The 20,646-nt window shown below is 44.8% G+C and overlaps 1 protein-coding gene across 2 annotated transcripts in view; it reads left to right on the top strand.

Moving 5' to 3' along the window:
* Positions 1–20,646, top strand: part of ARB2A (ARB2 cotranscriptional regulator A) — a 701,025-nt gene that overhangs the window by 506,602 nt on the left and 173,777 nt on the right. For both annotated transcript variants that reach the window (XM_073678531.1, XM_073678520.1), the window contains exon 10: positions 16,228–16,312. In XM_073678531.1, the coding sequence (XP_073534632.1) occupies positions 16,228–16,312 (85 nt within the window). The remainder of the gene's footprint in view (positions 1–16,227; positions 16,313–20,646) is intronic.

Genomic DNA, 20,646 nt, shown 5'->3' on the forward strand with positions numbered 1-20,646 from the left:
TCAAACTCTGCAGAATTTCAGAGAAAAAACACTTTGAGGACTAGGAGTCTTAGGTGACTAGTCCAAGGTCCCCTGGTGGCTTCTCCCCATCCCACTCCTCATGACTGACATGTCTTTCCCTATGTGTTTGTGTAGCACCCCGAGGGCTCGGCTGCTACAGGGGTATTGCACCTCAAACCAGAGATGTGATATTCCACTCCCGGGTAAGGATGGAGTGTGGACCAGGACTCGTTTAGCTGCATGCACCACACACACCCCATTTCCGAGGGACAGCTCAACGGTGCTCCCACAGAAGTGCAGGCACGACAGCTTCTGTCCCTTGCTGGAGTGGGGAGGGGGAGGAAAACCCAGTGGTGTAGGAGCAGATAGGGGTGGGTCTCTGGGCATAGGTAGGAGCCCATTGGTTGCTAGTCACCTGGGCTCACACATAGAGGGAGGTATATAAGGTGGGCACCATCTTAGGACAGTGTGAGTTCAGAGAGGAGTGCAGTCTGAGGAGGAGTGACAAGGAGCAGAGCTGCTGCATGTGCTCTGCTCCCCAGGCAGGCCTTGTCAGGAGGCCGGGGCCTGAGAGAGAGAGAGAGAAAAAGGAACGGAAAGGAAAGTAAGAAAGGAACAAGAACATCAAGAAAGGCCCAGAGACACGAGGACAGAGGGAACCCCAAAGGCCCAGGAGATTGCGGGTGAAGGGTTGGCAGAGCAGGGTACCAGGACCCAAATTGGTGGAGGCAACAGATTCCTCAGCCAAAGACCGGAGGTTGTGACCACATCTTGGTGCGACCCCTCACTACATCCACCAGGAAAGCATACCACGTAGGGTCAGGGAAACCGGAGATAGGTTTCGCCAATAGAAGGCCCGAGGAAGCTGGACAAAGGTGGGTCACTGGTGAGGACGGCCAGAGAAGGGAAGAGAAGGGAGCCCTGTGCCACGCTCTGGAATTGCCTGGGAGTTGGTCGAGTCCCCTGCCTGGTGGACGCAGCACCGCTTGGGCAGTCATCGCCTGCAGGATTGACACGAATAACAACTGTGAGTAAAGCATTGGAAACTGCAACCCCACGTCTCTGTGTTTCATCGCCGCACCGACACCATTAGTACTGGGACGCTCACACCATCACTCCCATCATCCACACTAGCTGCCCTGAGGCAATACTTCTCCCGTGGGGCGTTATCCCATACTCTGCTGCGTAAACAACATCAGCCTCAGCGGTCTGCAGCGCAGCGGCGGTCCCCACTGACCGCAATCCACGGGTGGCGTAGTCGGCCATTTGTTATTACACTAAGACTGCCACTGAATTGACCACCCTGGGCACGGACCGGGTCAGCGCCACGGAGACTACATCCCACCAGAGGCCCGGTTCCGGGTATCCCCTGCACAACACAGGCCCAGGGGGCGAGTCAACTTTTGCGTAGTCGGCAGGATTCAAACCAACCCGTCACCAGCGGGTATTGCGTGCCTGAAAAAGACTTTTGTACTTACCTGTGGTGAAGTTTCCCGCCGTCTGGAGTTGTTTCCCGCCATCGGACGCCATCTTGGGTCGTTTCCCGCCATCTTCTGCCGTCTTCCCGCCATCCGCAGCCGCTTCCCGCCATCGGACGCCATCTTCGGGATGCCGCGCGGGAAGAAGAGGGGCGTGGACGCCGAAAGCGCGCGAGACCCGAAGCTCCGCTCCACGCTCCGACGCTGTGTAAGGTCCTGGAAGGCAGGAAGAGCGACGCTGACGTCACAGGAGCGCGACGCAAGGTCCTCAACCCCGACGATCGACTGCGGAGCCGCGGCCTACGGAGAAGAAGCAACAGAAGGTAGGCCACGGTTAACCGGGGGGGGAGGAAGACATCAGGAACGGAGAGCAAGATGGCGGACCGGCAGCAGACTAAGCTGCCCAGCATCGGCAGTGCCCCAGTCGTCGCAGGCCCCGACCAGCGCCAGGAGAAGACGCGTGACGCAGGAGTGGTCGCGGGAGCAGGTAAGAGGAGTCTCCCTGTCCCGGACGCTGCCAGCGTCAGCCTGCTGCCGGGCCCCCTGATGGAGCCGCCGATCCCGGGTGCTGCAGACACCTACCTGCTCCAGACCCCGCAACAAGCCCTGCTGCCGAGCCGTCCAGCCCTGGGCGCTGCCACCACCAGCCCGCGCCCAGGCCCAAAGTCGCACCCTCTGATCCCGGGCGTCATCAACTGCGGCCCTCTTCAGGCCCGGTCGCAAGGCCTGAACTCCCCAGGCGCAAAAGGACCGTACGCCCTCCACGTTCACCGGCTCATGGAGGAGGAGCTGCAGTACGAGGAAAGCCAAGAGGACCCGGACTTGTCTGAAGACTACCCTCAGGAGGGAGCTCAAGGAGGACATAGCTATTAAAAGAAAGTAGCGTGAGTAAGGAACTGTACAAAGTTACCCGTCAGGGTACAAGGACTGTTTTTCTTTTGAACTGTTAATAAGTGTGGTCCCCGTTGGGACAGCTAAAAGACTGTTACCCGTTTCCAAGATACCCCCTTCCTTACCTGGCTGAGGACTGAGAACAGCCATCCCGTTCCCTACCTGGCCGAGGACTGAGAGCAGCCATCCTGTAAATAGATGGGTCACTGGTGAGGACGGCCAGAGAAGGGAGCCCTGTGCCACGCTCTGGAATTGCCTGGGAGTTGGTCGAGTCCCCTGCCTGGTGGACGCAGCACGGCTTGGGCAGTCATCGCCTGCAGGATTGACACGAATAACAACTGTGAGTAAAGCATTGGAAACTGCAACCCCACGTCTCTGTGTTTCATCGCCGCACCGGCACCATTAGTACTGGGACGCTCACACCATCACTCCCATCATCCACACTAGCTGCCCTGAGGCAATACTTCTCCCGTGGGGAGTTATCCCATACTCGGCTGCGCAAACAACATCAGCCTCAGCGGTCTGCAGCGCAGCGGCGGTCCCCACTGACCGCAATCCACGGGTGGTGTAGTCGGACATTTGTTATTACACTAAGACTGCCACTGAATTGACCACCCTGGGCACGGACCGGGTCAGCGCCACGGAGACTACATCCCACCAGAGGCCCGGTTCCGGGTATCCCCTGCACAACACAGGCCCAGGGGGTGCGTCATTTGTATAGTGAGAGACATGTCAGTATGAGGACAGGTCAGGGAGAGATCGACTGGGACCTGCTTGGGACTTTGAACCAAGAAGCATAGATCCTAGAAAGCATTTTAAACAGTGACATAACTAAAGTATGATGGGCCTCAGTCCAAGATTTGGACCGGGCCCCCTCCATATATATTTGTTCCATCCTGTCATATGTCCCTTATCTTGGGCCCCATCGTGGTATATTTATCCCCCATTCTGGTATATATAACCTCGGTCTGCCGCTGTTCTTTAATGTATAGAGAAAAGTAAACCATTATACTCACCAGGGGTGAAGTCATGGGACCCCACAGCTGGAGTATAATGCACTCCCCATAGTCCTCCCCATAGTATAATGCACTCCCGATAGTATAATGCACTCCCCATAGTCCTCCCTATACTATAATGCACCCCTATTAGTCCTCCATATAGTAAAATCCATTCCCCATAGTCCTCCAAATAATATAATTCACCCTCCATAATCCTCCATACAGTATAATGCATGGCCCATAGTCATCCATGTAGTATAATGTACTGCCCATAGTCATCCATGTACTATAATGCACAGCCCATAGTCCTCTATATAGTATAATGCACAGCCCATCCTGGTACATGTCCCCTATCCTGGTATATGGCCTTCATCCTGGTATATGTCCCCTATTCTGGTATATGTTCCCCATCTTGGGCCTCTTCCTGATATATGTCCCCATCTTGCTATATATGGCCCTCATCCTTGGCCTCCTCCTGGTATATGGCCCCGATGTTGTTCAATACACAGAAAAAAAGCAATAAATGCTCCTACTCACCTTCCCAGCACTCCCACTCCATGCGGCCTCCACTTCTAAAGCCGGCAGCTGACTTTGGCGTGCGACGGGAGCGCATGACGTCACTGCCATACACCCCCAGTCATGTGCGTGCCAACATCAGCTGCTGGCTTCTGATTGGACGTACATCTAGCTGAAGTAGGGGCTGGCATCAGCAGGCCCCTCACCGGCTGGGCCCGGTCGCTACGGCGACCTCTGCAACCACAGTCGTTATACCCCTGAATTATGTTCTTTCTGAAATCCTGCAGCGTTTCAGAGTAAAATATACCCAGCTACATAACCTGCATGTGATTCATGCTGCCCGTGGTCCAGGCAGCTTGAATGATGGCCTGTTTATGGCACTGTGCCTGGTAAACATTGAAAGAGATGCAGCCCTTGCTGCAGCACCAAAATCTCTTCATCCAGCCCAATAGTGGTGGTACCAGGAGGTCATCAGTGGCAAAGTCCCAGGGAACCTCTTTCATCTTCATTAGCGGTTCTGCCCGTTCAAGCTTATATTACAGAATCTTGTAGCTTGTTTTGCTGCAGACGGCAGATTCATCAGCCATTTGACCTTACTTTTATTGCTAAACTATAGAGATTGCAAGGGCAGACATGGACAACTGAAGACGCATGAGCAAGAATAATGTATTGGCCCTTTGTGTTTGATTTACCAATGGGATATCAGTGGGTGCGAACTATACAGCACCTCATTCATTGTGGAGTATACCAATGCACAATATCCTGCTGCCATGCATCAAAATAACGTCCACATCCAACGATCAAAGTCTTCCCAACAAAACATTGCCTCCGTCGTCTTGCCTTATTCCCTTCCTGCATTCTGGTGCCAGCTCTTTCCCGGGTAAGTATGTGTCCCCTGATGATTCATTAGGCCATCTACTTCCATCGTTCCATGGTCTATTTTTTATGCTCACATGTTCTATGCAGGCGCTTTTCATGGTGGCCACTAGTCCGCATGGGCATTTTGGCCAATTTGCAGCTACACAGCTCCATACATTTACTTGAACGTTTTCCTGATTCCTCACAATAAATATATCCCAGCCCTTAACAAGTTTTATTGTTAGGACAGACTTTTGTATATTATATACGATTTTAGTTCTTATCAGAAAAAAAAAAGAAATAAAGATATTAAATCAAGTATGGATAAAGAAAATGTTAATATAAAAGATATCAGTAGCCATATCTTGAAATCTAGTAAAACATGGAGAGTATCCATAGACTCTGCTCATAAGTGAAGTGATATCTGTTCAATACAATGTACATTCTGCTTCATTCTTTTAGTAACTTGGGAGCTGTTCACATGAAAACGTTTCACTCTTATTAATGCATTTAACGGAATTTAACATTCACCATTGCAGCTGTATAAGCGCGTGCACGACCAGTGAGAATATGGCGCATAGCACCGCGGCCCGTCATACCTCACTCACAGGCGCAGATGCAGTGAGAACAAAGCAGAATAGCTGGGCAGAGGAGCACGTGACAGAAGAATAGATTGCAGTGCTAAACACAGTAATAGAACTATGGCAAAACCCGCCCTTTAATTTGCTATCCTGCCTAGCCAATGTACAACATCCAGTAGTGGCCGCATCATTGCTCTTGTTGGCTGCTCTTATCTATTGGGTGTTGCAGGAAGGCTGGGCAAGACAGTAGATTAGAGTGCCCTGGACGCGCCACAGCTATATTACTGCCTTTACCATCTATATTACCATCTTCAAACTCTTTTACAGATTTCTACAAAAATTTGCAAACGGTACTTGGTCATTGCTCTCGCATTGGACATCTGTATAGAACAGCACTCATCCAAAAGAGACATTAAATCTTGAATTTTGCTGGAAATTAAATGTTTTCTCAGATCTGTCATCTGGCCACCCTTACCTTGCCATTTGGTATATCTTAAGATATACTTAAACCTCTGGCAATATCTCTATTCACATAAACAAGACTGAACATTCTTAACCTTCCTTTGAATTATAGGTCACTCATTTATGCAAATGTGCTATACATTTTGGATTTTGCATGTGTGTTACATTTTCAATTTTGCTTACAAAAAAGGCGATGCCTGCTTTCTGGGTTTGTAGCCATGTGCTGTGCATTAACTTGATCTAAGACTCTATTGATATGATAGTTGTGTCTGCTCAAACCACATACATTAAGCTTACATTCCAGCCAACCAAGAGTTTTCTGTATGGCGACTTGGATCCATTTTAACTCGTGAGCTCCATGTTCATTCAATTTTAACTGAACTTACGTGCAGGAAACTGGAAGATCTGCAAAGTTTTCTTCTTTGAATATTCAGCATTGACCAAGAGGATCATTTCATTAAATGTTTTGCTTTGTTTTTGTTTTTTAATGGCCTTCAGCTTGATCTCGAGCCATGGCGACTTGATGAATGATCTGTGGGAAGATTGTTCTTGTACAAGCTTGGATAGGTCCACCAGGGTCTTCTCCGCCGTTATCTTGTTAGTATCAAGCCATTGAGTTACTGATCTTCCTCGTCACCTTGTTCCTTCTATTTTTCCGACCATGATGTCTTCCTCCTGTGATTGCTGTCTTTCTATGATGTGTCCAAACTAGGCAAGTCGAAGCTTGGTGATCCTTGCTTCAAGTGACCCTTCATACAAGTCATTAAGAAATGTTTTGACTTTTTTTTTACCTTGTCTTTGTGTAAATTTCTTATGTGTGTGTTGGTTTAGGCTTGAGCTGTTCTGGCATGGCCACTGTCACACTACCCATTAGACTTTTGTCCTTTGGCCTAATGGTTATATTGACATTGTTTTTGGACCCCATATGGTTATGGCATTACACACATGCAGTTTATAATCTCATATAAAACATTAACAGTAAGAATATATCCAATGTTATAGGAAAAAGGGAGCTGGCACTGCTAAGGCAATATCCAGATATGATATCATAAACTTGATAGCAGTGAATTGTCTCTGGTGCAGCTCACCATGGAAAAGTGTCACTTGAATATAGAAAAGTTAGTAAATGGGGCACCCACCACTTGGCATAAAAGTTTCTTTTCTTTTTTTGCAGTTCCATAAAGACAACAGGGATTGTTAAGACAAACCTGACTAGCAGTCATATCACGTAAAAATCACGCTTCCTCTGAGCCACTTTCGACTTATTTCCATTGGAGTATGCTTCTTGCATTCTATTTTTTCTACATTTGGATGCTTTTTGGTTGGTTTCCTGTGGAAGTTATTGCACCCACAACATTAGGACTGTGCTGGTATTTTTCTTTGTGTGTGTGTGTGTAATAGACAAAATATTTTAGGCTGACACAAATTTTGTTTTTCACACAGTTTGCTGCTTCAGTGTTTCTGATCTTTTAGTTAACTGTTTCTATGGTTACTGAAGTACAATTATAAGCATTTAATACATTTTTAAAGTTTATGCAAAGACTCAATATTTTCAGTGTTCATCCTTAATTTTTAAGACTTCTGCAATTCACCTTAGCTTGGTGGATATCAGCTCCTGGGCCAGATCCTGATTAATAACAATCCATTCTTCCCTAAATCAATAGTTGGAGTTCATCACAATTTCTGTTTTTTTTGTTTGTCCACCCACAATTTAAATATTGACCCCATGTCCTCTATGTAATTGAAATCTGGAGATTTGTCTGGCAATGGACCCAAAATTTCAATGTTCTTTTCACCTCACCTTAGCTTTTGCCTTGTAACATGGTCTCCATCATGCTGGATAAAACATTGTTTATCACCAAATTGTTCCTGGAATGTTGGGAGAAGTTGTTCTTGCAGAATGTTTAGATTTAATTCTTTATTCATGCTGTGTTCTTTGGCAAAATTGTGAGTGACCCACTCCCTTGAGTGAAAAGTAAACCCACACATGAATGGTCTTGGGATGCTTTACTGTTGGCATGACACAGGACTCCTGGTATTGTTCACATTTTTTTCTTTTGACAGTCATTCTTCCAGATGTCCCAAATAGTCTAAAAGTATCAGAGAAAATAACTTTCCAGTCCTCTACAGTTCAGTCCCTGTACTTTCTTCAGAATGTCATTCTATCCTCGATATTGTTCTTGGACAGAAGTGGCTTCTTTGCTGATCTTCTTGACACCAGATCAACCTCCAAAATCTTTTGCCCCACTGTTCGTGCAGATGAACTGAAACCTGCCTGCTGCAATTCTTGAGCAAGCTCTACACTGATGTTGAACTAATCCTGTAAATGAATACTTTTTAGGGAAATAGTCCTTGCAGTTGCTTGGCTTTCTTAAGCCCCCGTCTCAAATAGCAAGATCGCTAGCGAGATCGCTGCTGTGTCACGGTTTTGGTGACGCAACAGCGACCTCACCAGCTATGTCGCTATGTGTGACACTTTGCAACGATCAGGCCCCTGCTGTGAGGTCGCTGATTGCTGCAAAGTGTCCTGGACCATTTTTTGATCGTTGCTGTCCCGCTGGTCAGCACACATCGCTGTGTGTGACCATCGGGAGCAGCGATCAGGCTGGTGTAACCATGATAAACATCGGGTTACTAGGGGCACACGCGCACCTAGTAACCCGTTGTTTATCATGGTTACGAGCATGCTAAAGTGAGCGGTAACCTCCCGCTCACTGTAGCAGAGTGGTAACCATGATAAACAACGAGATACTAGAAGCGCGTGTGCCCCTAGTAACCCGATGTTTACCATAGTTACCAGCCTGCTCCTGCTTCAGCAGGCTCATAGCCAGGAGCAGGACATCGTGGAAAGATTCTTTCCACGATGTCGCTGCTCCCCTGATCGTTGGTGAGCCTGACTGTTTGACAGCTCACCAGCGACCACATAGCGACGCAGCAACGATCCCTGACAGGTCGTATCGTTGTCGGGATCGTTGCAGCGTCGTTAAGTGTGATGGGGCCTTTAGGAACCCTGAAGCCTTCTCCACAGCAATTGAACCTCTCTCTTTGAAGCTCCTGATGATCTGATCTGATCTGATAAATGGGTGATTTAGGGACAATCTCACAAGCAGAAATGTCCTTGCATGTAAAGCCCTTTTAACGCAAAGCAATAACAGTACATGTTTCCTTGGAGGGAAGCGTGAACAACAAAAGACAATGATTTCAAGCATCAGCCCCCTTTTAAAGCTACCAGTCACATTTTATAATTCAAACAGCATGACAGCATGATATCAGCTTCCTTATCCTTCTTAATGCTTTCTCCTAAGCTAATGAGAAGATCACAGAAATTATGTAAGCATGTGATTTTGTGACAGGGCTGAAATTCCGCAGAAGTGTTTTTTTTTTTTGTTTTGTTTTTAAGTTTCCTTTCATGGCAAGGAATGACTTTGCTGTTTCTTGCTTTTCATGTGAACACTCTTCAGTTTTTATAGTGACAATTTGCATTAACTCAAGATTGTTATGAAGTGGCAAACTTTATGAAAACTAAAATATGTGTCAGTCTCAAAACTTTTGGCCACTACTCTGTATGTGTGGGTGTGGGTATAGATTACGAAGACCTTAGCCTCATTCTACCCATTGTCACAACCTCTGAGGTTCAGGTAACCATGTTCCACACTTATGCGATGTCATCTGAAGACTACCTCATATAATCGGCCATATTTTCCTTTGATGCACTTAAATTATTATTAATTGTTCTCCTAATTACGGTGAGTAATGGTTACCATATAACGTTACCTTCGGTCCATATTTTTAGCGTTGAAAAGTCCTGTTCCTTCTGGCCTCTTATGCCCTATATGTTGCGTAGAGTGACTCTGTTGGGTCATAACCCATAATGATTATTGGGAATTTCCGTTCCATCCTTGTGTCACTTGAGAGTATACAAGCAATTAAGTGCTCAAGGAGTCATTTTTACAATTAAATATTTTCGAATTAAGGACCCTGATAGTCTCTGAAGTAATGATTTTCATATGTTAGTCCGTTCCATTGAGTAGTCTAGAATAAAGGTTGAACAAGACTAAATCACGCTGCAATCAACCACATTAAACAAATTATTTTGCTTATTTTGCTCTACTGGGATACCCTTCATATGGTAATTTCTCTATGCCGCGCTCTTATCCTCCGATTCTATTCTTGCTGCATATTTCTAATTGCATATACATTAAGGTGTTGGTAAAGGCTACATTAAACGATATAATAATAAAGTTATAATTGACTCTATTTAAGTGAGGCCAAGCAGCCAGATATCTCTTTAGTCTTATCAAAAACGGGGTGGGGTGTGTGAAAAGATTGAATGATATTTAAAATATATAACTAATAGCTGCTTGTCTGACTCTCTAATTGCTGTCATTACAGAGAGACTGGGGGAAGGGAGTCGTTTAGACCTTTTCTGTTGTAACATTGTCGGCCTATTTTTAGCAAGCGTACAAGTCATGGGTTTTCAATGTATGAGAAGCGGAGATGAATGATAAAGGCAGTCGCTCATTTGCATATCTTGACAGTACTCCTCCTAGTATTTTCCTCCCCAGCCCTGGTTCACATAAAAGATGTGTTAATTGTGTGCTAATGTATAGCGTTTTACAAGGCTCTGATACAGTATTCTGTCAGTGGCAATACTAATTTAGGTACTTAAAAATGATGGAATAGTCACATTATCCCTCTATGATTTCCACCTTCTTGTGGGGTTTTCTTCAATATACATATTTAGTATTTCATTTTTTTATTTCAAACACTGTTTTTTGGGGGGGAGGTGGGAGTTCTGTTATTCATTTATAAATCAATACAGAATTTACTTTTCGAGTTGAATCCATTGTGAGAGAAAGAAAATAAAAAAAAATTATGTGTGTTTTTAAAACTTCAAAAGGACATCCTGGAATATGTATTTATGTGTGTATGGTGTGTGTACAGTTTATATGTATATATATATATATATATATATATATATCATGCATCTATATATTATTATATATATAGCATGTGTGTGTATGTATATAGATATATAGCATGTGTGTGTATGTATATAGATATATGTGTGTATAGAATATATATTTGTGTGTGTATTATATACTGTTTTGAGCTCCTCATCTCTTACCTAATCTGATATGGCGACCCTCTTTTATCTCCATGGTGCACTCCCTGGGTTCAGAACAGTAGGTTGCCTTGACAAATCTTTTCAAAACCCTGTTCCTTGGCTTTTATTGGTGGGGATTCAAGGCTTTCAAATTTCTCCTCACTAGTATACAGCTGACATCTTCTTCCAGACAGAATGAATTAAGGAAATACAATAAGACACTTGATCTACCAGTCAAGGATCTTTCCATGTCGAGGATAGATTCCATGGTGCACAGGCAGGGTAGCAGCTATAAATACACAATACCGGCTTGTTTACCAGCCTAGCAAACAACTTTTTTCACTATTTTTAGCAAACACGATTAATGGGTGAAATCTTTATGAATAAGTAAAAAAAAAAATAGAACGATGACAAGGATCAAAAAGTAAAAAGGGCAAAGTGTTACATTTTGCAGGGGAAACCTTTTACTTTTTTTATGGCGTGTTGGTGTGTTAGGCCAAGCGACATTTGTAGAACGTGCTAGGACTCTATGATGGATGGTTACCAATCAATCACTGATGTCGTGTTTTCTTAGTCCTATAATCCCTTTCACATGAGTATGAGAATAATTCATTGCAGTCCTCTACTTTAGGCAGATAGTTATTGACATGCTTCAACATTTGAAGTTCAATTTTCTGTCATTGTTTGTGAAGTATAATTTCTAAACTTGACAGTGTGTGCAGACTCGGAGCCACACATGTGGGAGAGGGAAAATGATGAGGATTGCATATTCTTAGTCAAAATGATGTAAAGACACATGAAAACAAACATCTATAATACATAGAAAAGGAAATGCACAACTTGTTACAGATCTGGATCTCGACTTTCCTTCTCTTCCGTTTACTTCCCTACCTCACTATTGAAATCCTCTGGCTTAGTAACTTGGTGGCTCCCTATCCTGATAGTCAGTGCCCAGGACTCATACCCAGCCAGTCCACACTGACTACACCCCTGTTTGTGATTATAAGCTCCAAAAACGTATATGTGGAAAATCAGAAAGACTATATCTTGAAACTGACATGACTGGGATCATTGAGTTTATAGCTAGCAAAAGCATGTATACTAAATGTTTCCAGGTTGTAATCATAATGTTGGTGGCTTTTCAGTACATAATTTTCAAATAAAAAGCATATTTTTTTGTTCTAAATTATTTGTCGGCTATGCTGGTCCTATAAAACTGGAAATAGAATTAAATTTGGAGTGGCACCTACTTTAATACATCTTTTAGTGATAGTTGTCTATTCATTTAAATTATTTAAAATGGTTTGTTTAGGGTTCCTCATAATGTTTCTTGGACTGTGTCCACCTAATAGTAAGGCAAATGGTAAATTGAAGGGGTTGTCCAGGACTTTTTTTTTTTTACTATGGGCTGGTAGTTGCTAATAGAGACAACTAGCTGCCTATTCTACCCGGCGCCTGCTCAGAGTTGTTACTAACCGCTCCTGCCGGCAATTCAGCTGCTCTATGTCAGCAGAGCAGCTCTCCTTCTCGGGATTTGCTCTGTCGACAGGACATGACTGCTGACATCATGCTGACTGTTAGGCAGCAGAGAGCCACCATTCAATCAGCATGATGTCAGCAGTCACGCCCCGTCAACAGAGCAGAGCAGAAGAAGGAGAGCTGCTCTGCCGACGTCAGCGGAAGCTGATGAATCACTGGCAGAAATTATTATTATTTATATAGATCCATTGATTCCATGGTGCTGTACATAAGAAGGGGTTACATACCAAATACAGATATCACTTAAATTAAACAAACTAACAGTGATAGACTGGTATAGAGAGAAGAGGACCCTGCCCTTGCGGGCTTACATTCTACAGGAATGGGGAAGGAGACTGTAGGTTGGGGGGTTGCAGTAGCTCTGGTGGTGTTGAGGGGTGGCAGCAGGCAAGGTCATGGCAGGCTGTAAGCTTGTTTGAAGAGATGGGTTTTCAGGTTCCGTCTGAAGGATCCAGATGTGGTGGATAATCGGACTGGTTGAGGCACAGAATTCCATAGGATGGGGGATATTCGGGAGAAATCTTGGAGGCGATTGGGTGAGGAAAGAATAAGTGTGGAGGAGAGAAGGAGATCTTGTGACGACCAGAGTGTTATGATCTGCAACATGTACTAAGGAAAGACGGGGGAAAGCTGTCCCTACAGTAAGACTAAGCTGAATCCCTACGATGTAGCGGGCTGCCTGTTCCTAGCGAACAGACCCGCCTTAGTGCTCGTCTAGTCTGAACGCAGACCTATAGCATAAGGGGAGGGGTCCCTAAAAGAACTAAGGACTGGGACAAAAAAAGGACACCTCCTAAACAGAGAAGTTGTTGCAGAACACAAAAAGACAAACTGACAGAAAGGTACTAGAGGTCCCAGAAGGACCAAGCGAACTGACAGAGAAAGGAACCGAAGAACCTGGAGACATGGACGTAAACCCTCTTCATTTTTTTTAGCAAAGAAAAATCCAACTGCCACAGGCGACTTAGAAGGTCTAATGTGACCAGCAGCCAGGCTAGTCTGTATGTACTCCTCCAAGGCCTTTCAGGGATAGTCAGATTAAACAAGCGACTCTTGGGAAGAGTAGCTCCCGGAACAAACTCAATGGCGCAATCATAATCCCTATGAGGAGGTAAAACTTGCGACTCCTCCTCCGAAAAAACCCTCCAAAAATCTTGAATAGGTACAGGTAATTCCCCTTTTTCCACAGCCGCAATGCGACCATTACAACATTTATCATAGCCCTTCGGACTCCAAGACTTAATCACACTAGTAGACCAGTCCAGTAAAGGATTGTGCAGTTTTAACCAAGGCCAACCTAGAACGACTGGAGAGGGTAAATTATCCAATACAACCAAATCCAAAATTTCTTGGTGAACTCCATTGATAGTGAGGGGAAATGCAGCAGTCTTGTGAGTAATATATTTCAAGGGAGTGTTATCAATTGCAATCACAGAAATAGGTGATGACAACGGTTTGGATTTCAATTTAAGTTTTTCAAAAACCCTTTATCAATCACATTAAGTGTTGAACCACAATCCACAAATACCTGAAATTCAATCAAATCTCCCTGCAAAGTAGTACTCCCAGAAAGAAATACTCCTGCAGAGCGTAAACAAGCAATACGGGCATACCTGACCTTTTTTTTTTCTTTATTTAAATGAAGCTCACAATACTTAATCAAATGGTCAGCTTTACCACAATGAAGACACAATCCCTCAGCGAACCTCCAGTCTCTTTCCTGAGAGCGGAGTGACATCGCCCCAACCTCCATCGGTTCTCCACCGTCTGAGCAGATTTTCTGGGGACTAGGACCTGACATTACAGGAGTCTTTACCTCATTCAGCCTGAACCTCAACCTCCTGTCCACACGAACAGCTAATTGCATGGCATCCTTCAGAGTCTCAGGTGCAGGAAATGCAATTAGCAGATCCTTAACCCTTTCACTCAGACCAGCAAGAAAAAAACATTTCAGCGCAGGATCATTCCATTTGACTTCTGAAGCCCATCTTCTGAAGTGTGTGCAATAATTTTCAACATCACCTGACCCCTAATTCAAACGCCTGAGTACTGCCTCAGCAGATGAGATTCTATCAGGATCGTCATATAATAGACCCATAGCAGAAAAAAAATTCTTCTCCAGACCTTAAGCATGGATCATTAGGTAGGAGAGAAAAGGCCCACCCCTGTGGTTCATTGTGCAAAAGTGACATAATAAAACTAATGCGCTGTGATTCATTTCCAGAGGACCTTGGTCTCAAACAAAAATATAACAAACAAGCATTTTTAAAGGAAAAAAAATCTTGCTGTTTGCCTTAAAAAACATCAGGCAGTCCTACCTTGGGTTCCACAAAATGCGCTCCAGAACAGCTACTCACGTGTTACTGTAGCTCGGCTACCTCCAGAGACAATCCCTGCAAGCGTTGAGCCAAATCCTGGACGGAAACCATGCTGATCCCCGAATTTCTTTCCTTTTAGTTTTTTGGGCTGGACTTACTGTTATGATCTGCAACATGTACTAAGGAAAGATAGGGGAAAGCTGTCCCTACAGTAAGACTAAGCTGAATCCCTATGATATAGCGGGCTACCTGTTCCTAGCGAACAGACCCGCCTTAGTCCTTGGCTAGTCTGAACGAAGACCTAGAGCATAAGGGGGCAGGGGTCCCTAAAAGAACTAAGGACTGGGATTAAAATGGGACACCTCCTAAACAGAGAAGTTGTTGCAGAACACAAAAAGACAAACTGACAAAAAGGTACTAGAGGTCCCAGAAGGACCAAGCGAACTGACAGAGAAAGGCACCGAAGCACCTGGCTAGAGAGACAGTCAAACACTGAAGTCCAGCACAGCTAAAAGGGCGGCGCTGGAATATAAAGGCAGATGGTCATGTGACCGCAAAACACAAGATGGAAAAAAACAAACAGGAGGGTTCTAAGACAGAGATTACGTGAGGGAATATATCGGGAGATTAGTTCAGAGATGTACGGAGGAGAAAGGTTATGGATGGCTTTATAGGTCAGTGTTAGTACTGGATACGCTGGGCAATTGGGAGCCAGTGAAGGGATTTGCAAAGGGGGGTAGCAGAGGAGTAGGAAGGAGAGAGATGAACTAGTCACGCAGCGGAGTTAAGGATGGACTGGAGGGGTGGGCGAGTGTTAGCAGGTAGGCCACAGAGGAGGGTGTTGCAGTAATCGAGGCGGGAGATGATGAGGGCATGCACAAGCAGTTTAGTAGATTGAGGGTTGAGGAAAGGACGGATTCTGGAAATATTTTTGAACTGGAGGCGACAGGAGGTGGCGAGAGCTTGGGTGTGGGGTTTGAAAGACACGGTAGAGTTGAGGGTTACTCCGAGGTAGCGGATTGCCAGTACAGGGGAAAGTGTGATGTCATTTATTGTGATAGAAAGATTAGGTGGGGAAGATATGCAGGATGGGGGAAAGATGGTCAGTGACCGCTCTGTGCTGGCAGAGATCTGCATTGGGCACAACAGACAAGGTAGTTAGCAGTTCTTAGGCCCATAGTTAAAAAATAATATACTCCTGGATAACCCCTTTATGATCCACAGTACTTTGGAAAAAGTAAGATTGGAGCATGATGTAAATTTTTGAATCACACGCTGCCCCCCGTAGGGTCTGCACGAAATGATAACACCACAAAGCGATGCTTCCTGTAGTGTAAATTTAATTTAAAAAAATGTATGGACTTTTCCTAGTTGTATCCAAAATGCTTTGCTGCTGCATTTCCAATACTTGCATAAAAGGTAAATCTACTTGTATATAGTATCAATATATTTATATCTTGTCTGATTTGTCGTTTGCAGAATTGCTGTAACTGGGTATCCAGTAGTGAACCATTAGACACTACGGTGGAATCAATGCTGCCAGACTGCCCCCGCGTGTCTGCAGGTATAATTCTCATGCTTTAACTATACTATAGAAGAATATTCAAGATTTAATCCCATGTCGATCATTGTGCCCTGTTTGGCGGGGGATTATAGAGGTCTACAATGTACAGCTGTAATCGGACACTTTTGCAGCTAAACAAGAAGGGAGGGGGCTGAGCGACAGTGAGTGACAAAACCCCCACCTTCTGCAGTGGAGCTGCCACAGCAAGACCCCCTGAGGACCCCAGTCATGCGGCATGTCCTTTGTGTCAGACAAGTAAAAATCTGTACCGAGTTATGGGAATACGATACATCCCAGCGATACACCAAATAGATTTTTGGAATCACACGAACAGGAGGAATGTCACCCTAGCTTTCAGCACAGTCTAGCGCGTAGGGATGAGGAGATGCACTGCACAGCCTTTCGTAAACTCCTAGGGCCACTGTGCTTGGTCTCCCCTCGTAGCATGGGCCTGGCTGGATCTGATGACGCAAGAACTGGCTCCCTAGGACCATCCATTAAGGAAGTATAGCCCATTGTAGTTTTAATTGTTTTTAGCTAAGAGAGATCAGGGGTGGAGATTTAGGTCCAGCCAGGGGGCAGGAGGGGGAGTGACCCAGAGGGGTTAAGCACTCCAGCAGCCCTAGCTCAGTGTCTTTTCCTGGGAGGTCGCGACAACACATCCTGTGGGAGAAGTCCAAGAACAAAGGGGACCACAAGCCTCCCATGTGGCAGCCCCTCCCCCGCAAGCCAGGCCTTCCATCTGACTCGTAACTGACTGTTAACATCTGCTTATATCTTGTGTACCACTACTATTGTGTTTGTATCTCTGACCATTATGTATGTATAACCCTTATGTATATAGTGTATTGTCTAGTGTGCCCTTAAGGTGATTAAATATATAATTTAACCTTGGGCTGATCTATTATCTTGATCCACAAACTCTCACATCCATTTTTCGGTCCAAAAAACACCCTACCGGAGCTGGTTCCTGGCCCGATATAATCCTTCGGTCCTAGGGGAATTATATTTAATAGGAACTAGTGATGAGCTAGTATGTTTTGTTAACCCTTTCGCCGAGTATGCTCGGGCCGAGCACCGAGTAGTTACAGCTGCTCGGTGTTATGTTTGAATCAATCCCGTGTGCATGATTTGCGACTGTTTGACAGCTTTAGTACATGTGAGGAATGTCTATTTCTTACACATTCCTCACATGTATTAAAGCTGTCAAACAGTTGCAAAATCATGCACATGGGAGTGATTCAAACATAACACCGAGCAGCTGTAACTACTCTGTGCTCAGCCCGAGCATACTCGGCGAAAGGGTTAACAAAACATACTCGCTCATCACTAATAGGAACTGTTGGCAGCTCTACCAGACCGACAAGGTTCTGCTTCACTGGGGCTAGTCAAGGGGCCTCTCAGCCTGTCAGGGGTGTGAGTGAGTGTGGTGCCACGTTGGTGACTGAGTGGCCACCTCTTCTCACTCCCTGTGCCTTCCTGTACCCGTGTGGACAGGGGGTGTCTATGTAGACCGGTATCAATCTGACCTTACGCGTCCTCGAGGGCAAAGGGCAGATCCGTATCACGTGGTCCGTCTGACGTAACTGTGATGTCAGGCGGGTGGCAAGGTGTGGATTCGTCACAAGTGGTGGCAGCGGTGGGATTCTGTGGGACGTTTATCACAGGGGGTCTCAGGAATTTTAGGTGCGATGGATGATGCAATTGCAGGGACGTGGACTGTCTTACCCTGTTCCTTCCTTTGAAGAGAGCAGACGCACTATGTGAATACCGTCATACGGTTTTATATGTGAAAGTAACGTGTGTCTAATGTATTGTGATGTACAGTATATAAAGTGTTAGAGCTTTATGTGAAGATCGCATAGGATATAGAATAAGGATAATAGGTTAGCATGTTAGATAGGAATTGGTTAAGGTTAGGATTAGCCCAGTGGGAGGGCACTAGTTCTATAAAGAAGGGGGCACTTCCTGGTTAGAGGGAGTTAAGTGTCAGCCAGTGAAGTGTGTAGTGAGTTCAAGATCAGGTGGGGTGGTTGCTAGGGGCAGCATGGGCCAAACATTCAGGGCACTGGGCGACCAAATGGAGATCCCTGATGGACATTCCAACAGCGTCTAGAGCCCAGGGCTCGGGCCAGGTACCATGGAGCGGGCCTGTTCTTCCGACACCATGAGGTCGGTGAACATGGAGTTACATGGATGGCGGGTGGTGTGGGTTGGGTTATACAGAGCTCCGCATTAAGAGAACTGCTAGGTCTGCAGCAGATAAAACATGGATTTTATCAAAAATACAGCACGCAGCCCAGTAAGTGACACATTCCAGGAATCAAGGTCTCTGTCTCTACATCATGCTGCTTTCATATGGGGCAGCAAAATCAGATGACAGATTAACTTTAAATGTATTTTTAGTGAAATTATATTTTGTTTTGTGTTTCCATATCATTATTGATATTAAAGCGAATCTGTCACCACATTTGACCTCTCTAAACTATTAATATGGACTTACAGGTTATAGACTGCTGAAAAAGTCCTACCTGTATGCCTCATATCAGAATCCTTGTTCTTATAAATCATCTTTTATCAGTTTATATAAATGACCTCTTTCAGGATATGGGGAGGAGCTGTCTGTAATATAACTCTGCCTCCAGAGATTATTTTACATGAAGGTGGGAGTTACCAGTGTGAGACAAGTAACTAACACAGAACAGGAGAAATTTAACTTTTTCTTCTTGTTTTCAGCAGTCTATAACCTGTATGCCCATAATAATAGTTTAGATAGGTCAAATGTGGTTACACATTCCCTTTAAATATAGTAAATGCATGCAATTTTCACTTTGACACTCATTGCCCCCTTATAAAAAAAAATGTAAAGGGTCTATATCATAACGTTAGTAAAATATGGTAGATTATGCTTTTAACATCTTAGTAGTTGGAGTCACTGTATACTAATCCTTTCAAGGTAAGTTTCGTCACCTGTTCTTATTTCTTCGCTTTTGGTGGAAGATCGTGAGCATGCTGTTATAGCCAATGGCCAGCCATGAGGCTACAAGCGAGGTTGATGGAAGGCGAAGTGTTATAGGGCTTTCAAAGGCCGTTGTGCTGAGGCTATACTTTATGTAGCATATTGACCCATGCATGCCCTTTAATACTTTTCAGTAAATATTAATCTCTGATGTACAGTGTTGCCCTGTGTGTGTATGTATGTGTGTGTATATATTGTAAGGCAGCGCTAGTCATCATGCTGGAGGACACTCGCTGCATCGGGTCAATTAAAGCACACCAGCCACGTTTTCCAGTATTTCACAATCCAGCAGTTTATTATACTTCACTACTGCTTATCACCGAGTCCAACTCCGTGGCTCGCCGACATACACGTATAATGTCCAGGAGCCTTTCAAGTGGCAGACAGGCCCACTTGGCTCCAGTTACAGCCTCCAGCAAAGTCACTTATAGCAACGTCCATATAATGCAGTGTTTTACCTTTGCCGGGTTTTAGCTGCTTCAGTCAGTTTTGTTCTGCCACCACTGTGGGTTTACTGCTTCCCAGATGGGGGTCTCCAGCCCTCGTTCCTTCAAAGGCTACTGGTATGTTGTCTCACCTAACCTCCATCCTCTGCCTTCCAGGACTCTTGCCTTCCAAGCCTCTGGCCCTCCAAAGCTACTGGTATCGCTTACACATTAGGATTCAGCATCTGCCTTTCAGCCTTCACCAGGCTTCACTAGGCCTCTCCAGGCTAACGATGTCCCACACGGGAACAGGCCTCACGCCTTACACACCTGTGTCAAATCTATCAGGGTTTATATATCCTCTAGTGCACACACAGGACCTGTGCTGATGTCACTGTCATGTGATCAGTCACCTGGGGGCGGTATGTGGTCGGCCAAAACACACCCTGGACCATTACAGTAATGCCGCAAGCCGCTGCATTATAATATATATATGTGTATATATATATATATATATGTGTATGTATGTATGTGTATATATATATATATATATGTGTATGTATGTATATACAGTACAGACCAAAAGTTTGGACACACCTTCTCATTTAAAGATTTTTCTGTATTTTCATTCCTTTGAAAATTGTACATTCACACTGAAGGCATCAAAACTATGAATTAACACATGTGGAATTATATACTTAACAAAAAAGTGTGAAACAACTGAAAATATGTCTTATATTCTAGGTTCTTCAAAGTAGCCACCTTTCGCTTTGATGACTGCTTTGCACACTCTTGGCATTCTCTTGATGAGCTTCAAGAGGTAGTCACTGGAAATGGTTTTCACTTCACAGGTGTGCCCTGTCAGGTTTAATAAGTGGAATTTCTTGCCT

Source organism: Phyllobates terribilis, unplaced genomic scaffold (assembly GCF_046119375.1).
Source record: "Phyllobates terribilis strain yellow unplaced genomic scaffold, ASM4611937v1 Scaffold_1__5_contigs__length_1240528914, whole genome shotgun sequence".
Lineage (NCBI taxonomy): Eukaryota > Metazoa > Chordata > Amphibia > Anura > Dendrobatidae > Phyllobates > Phyllobates terribilis.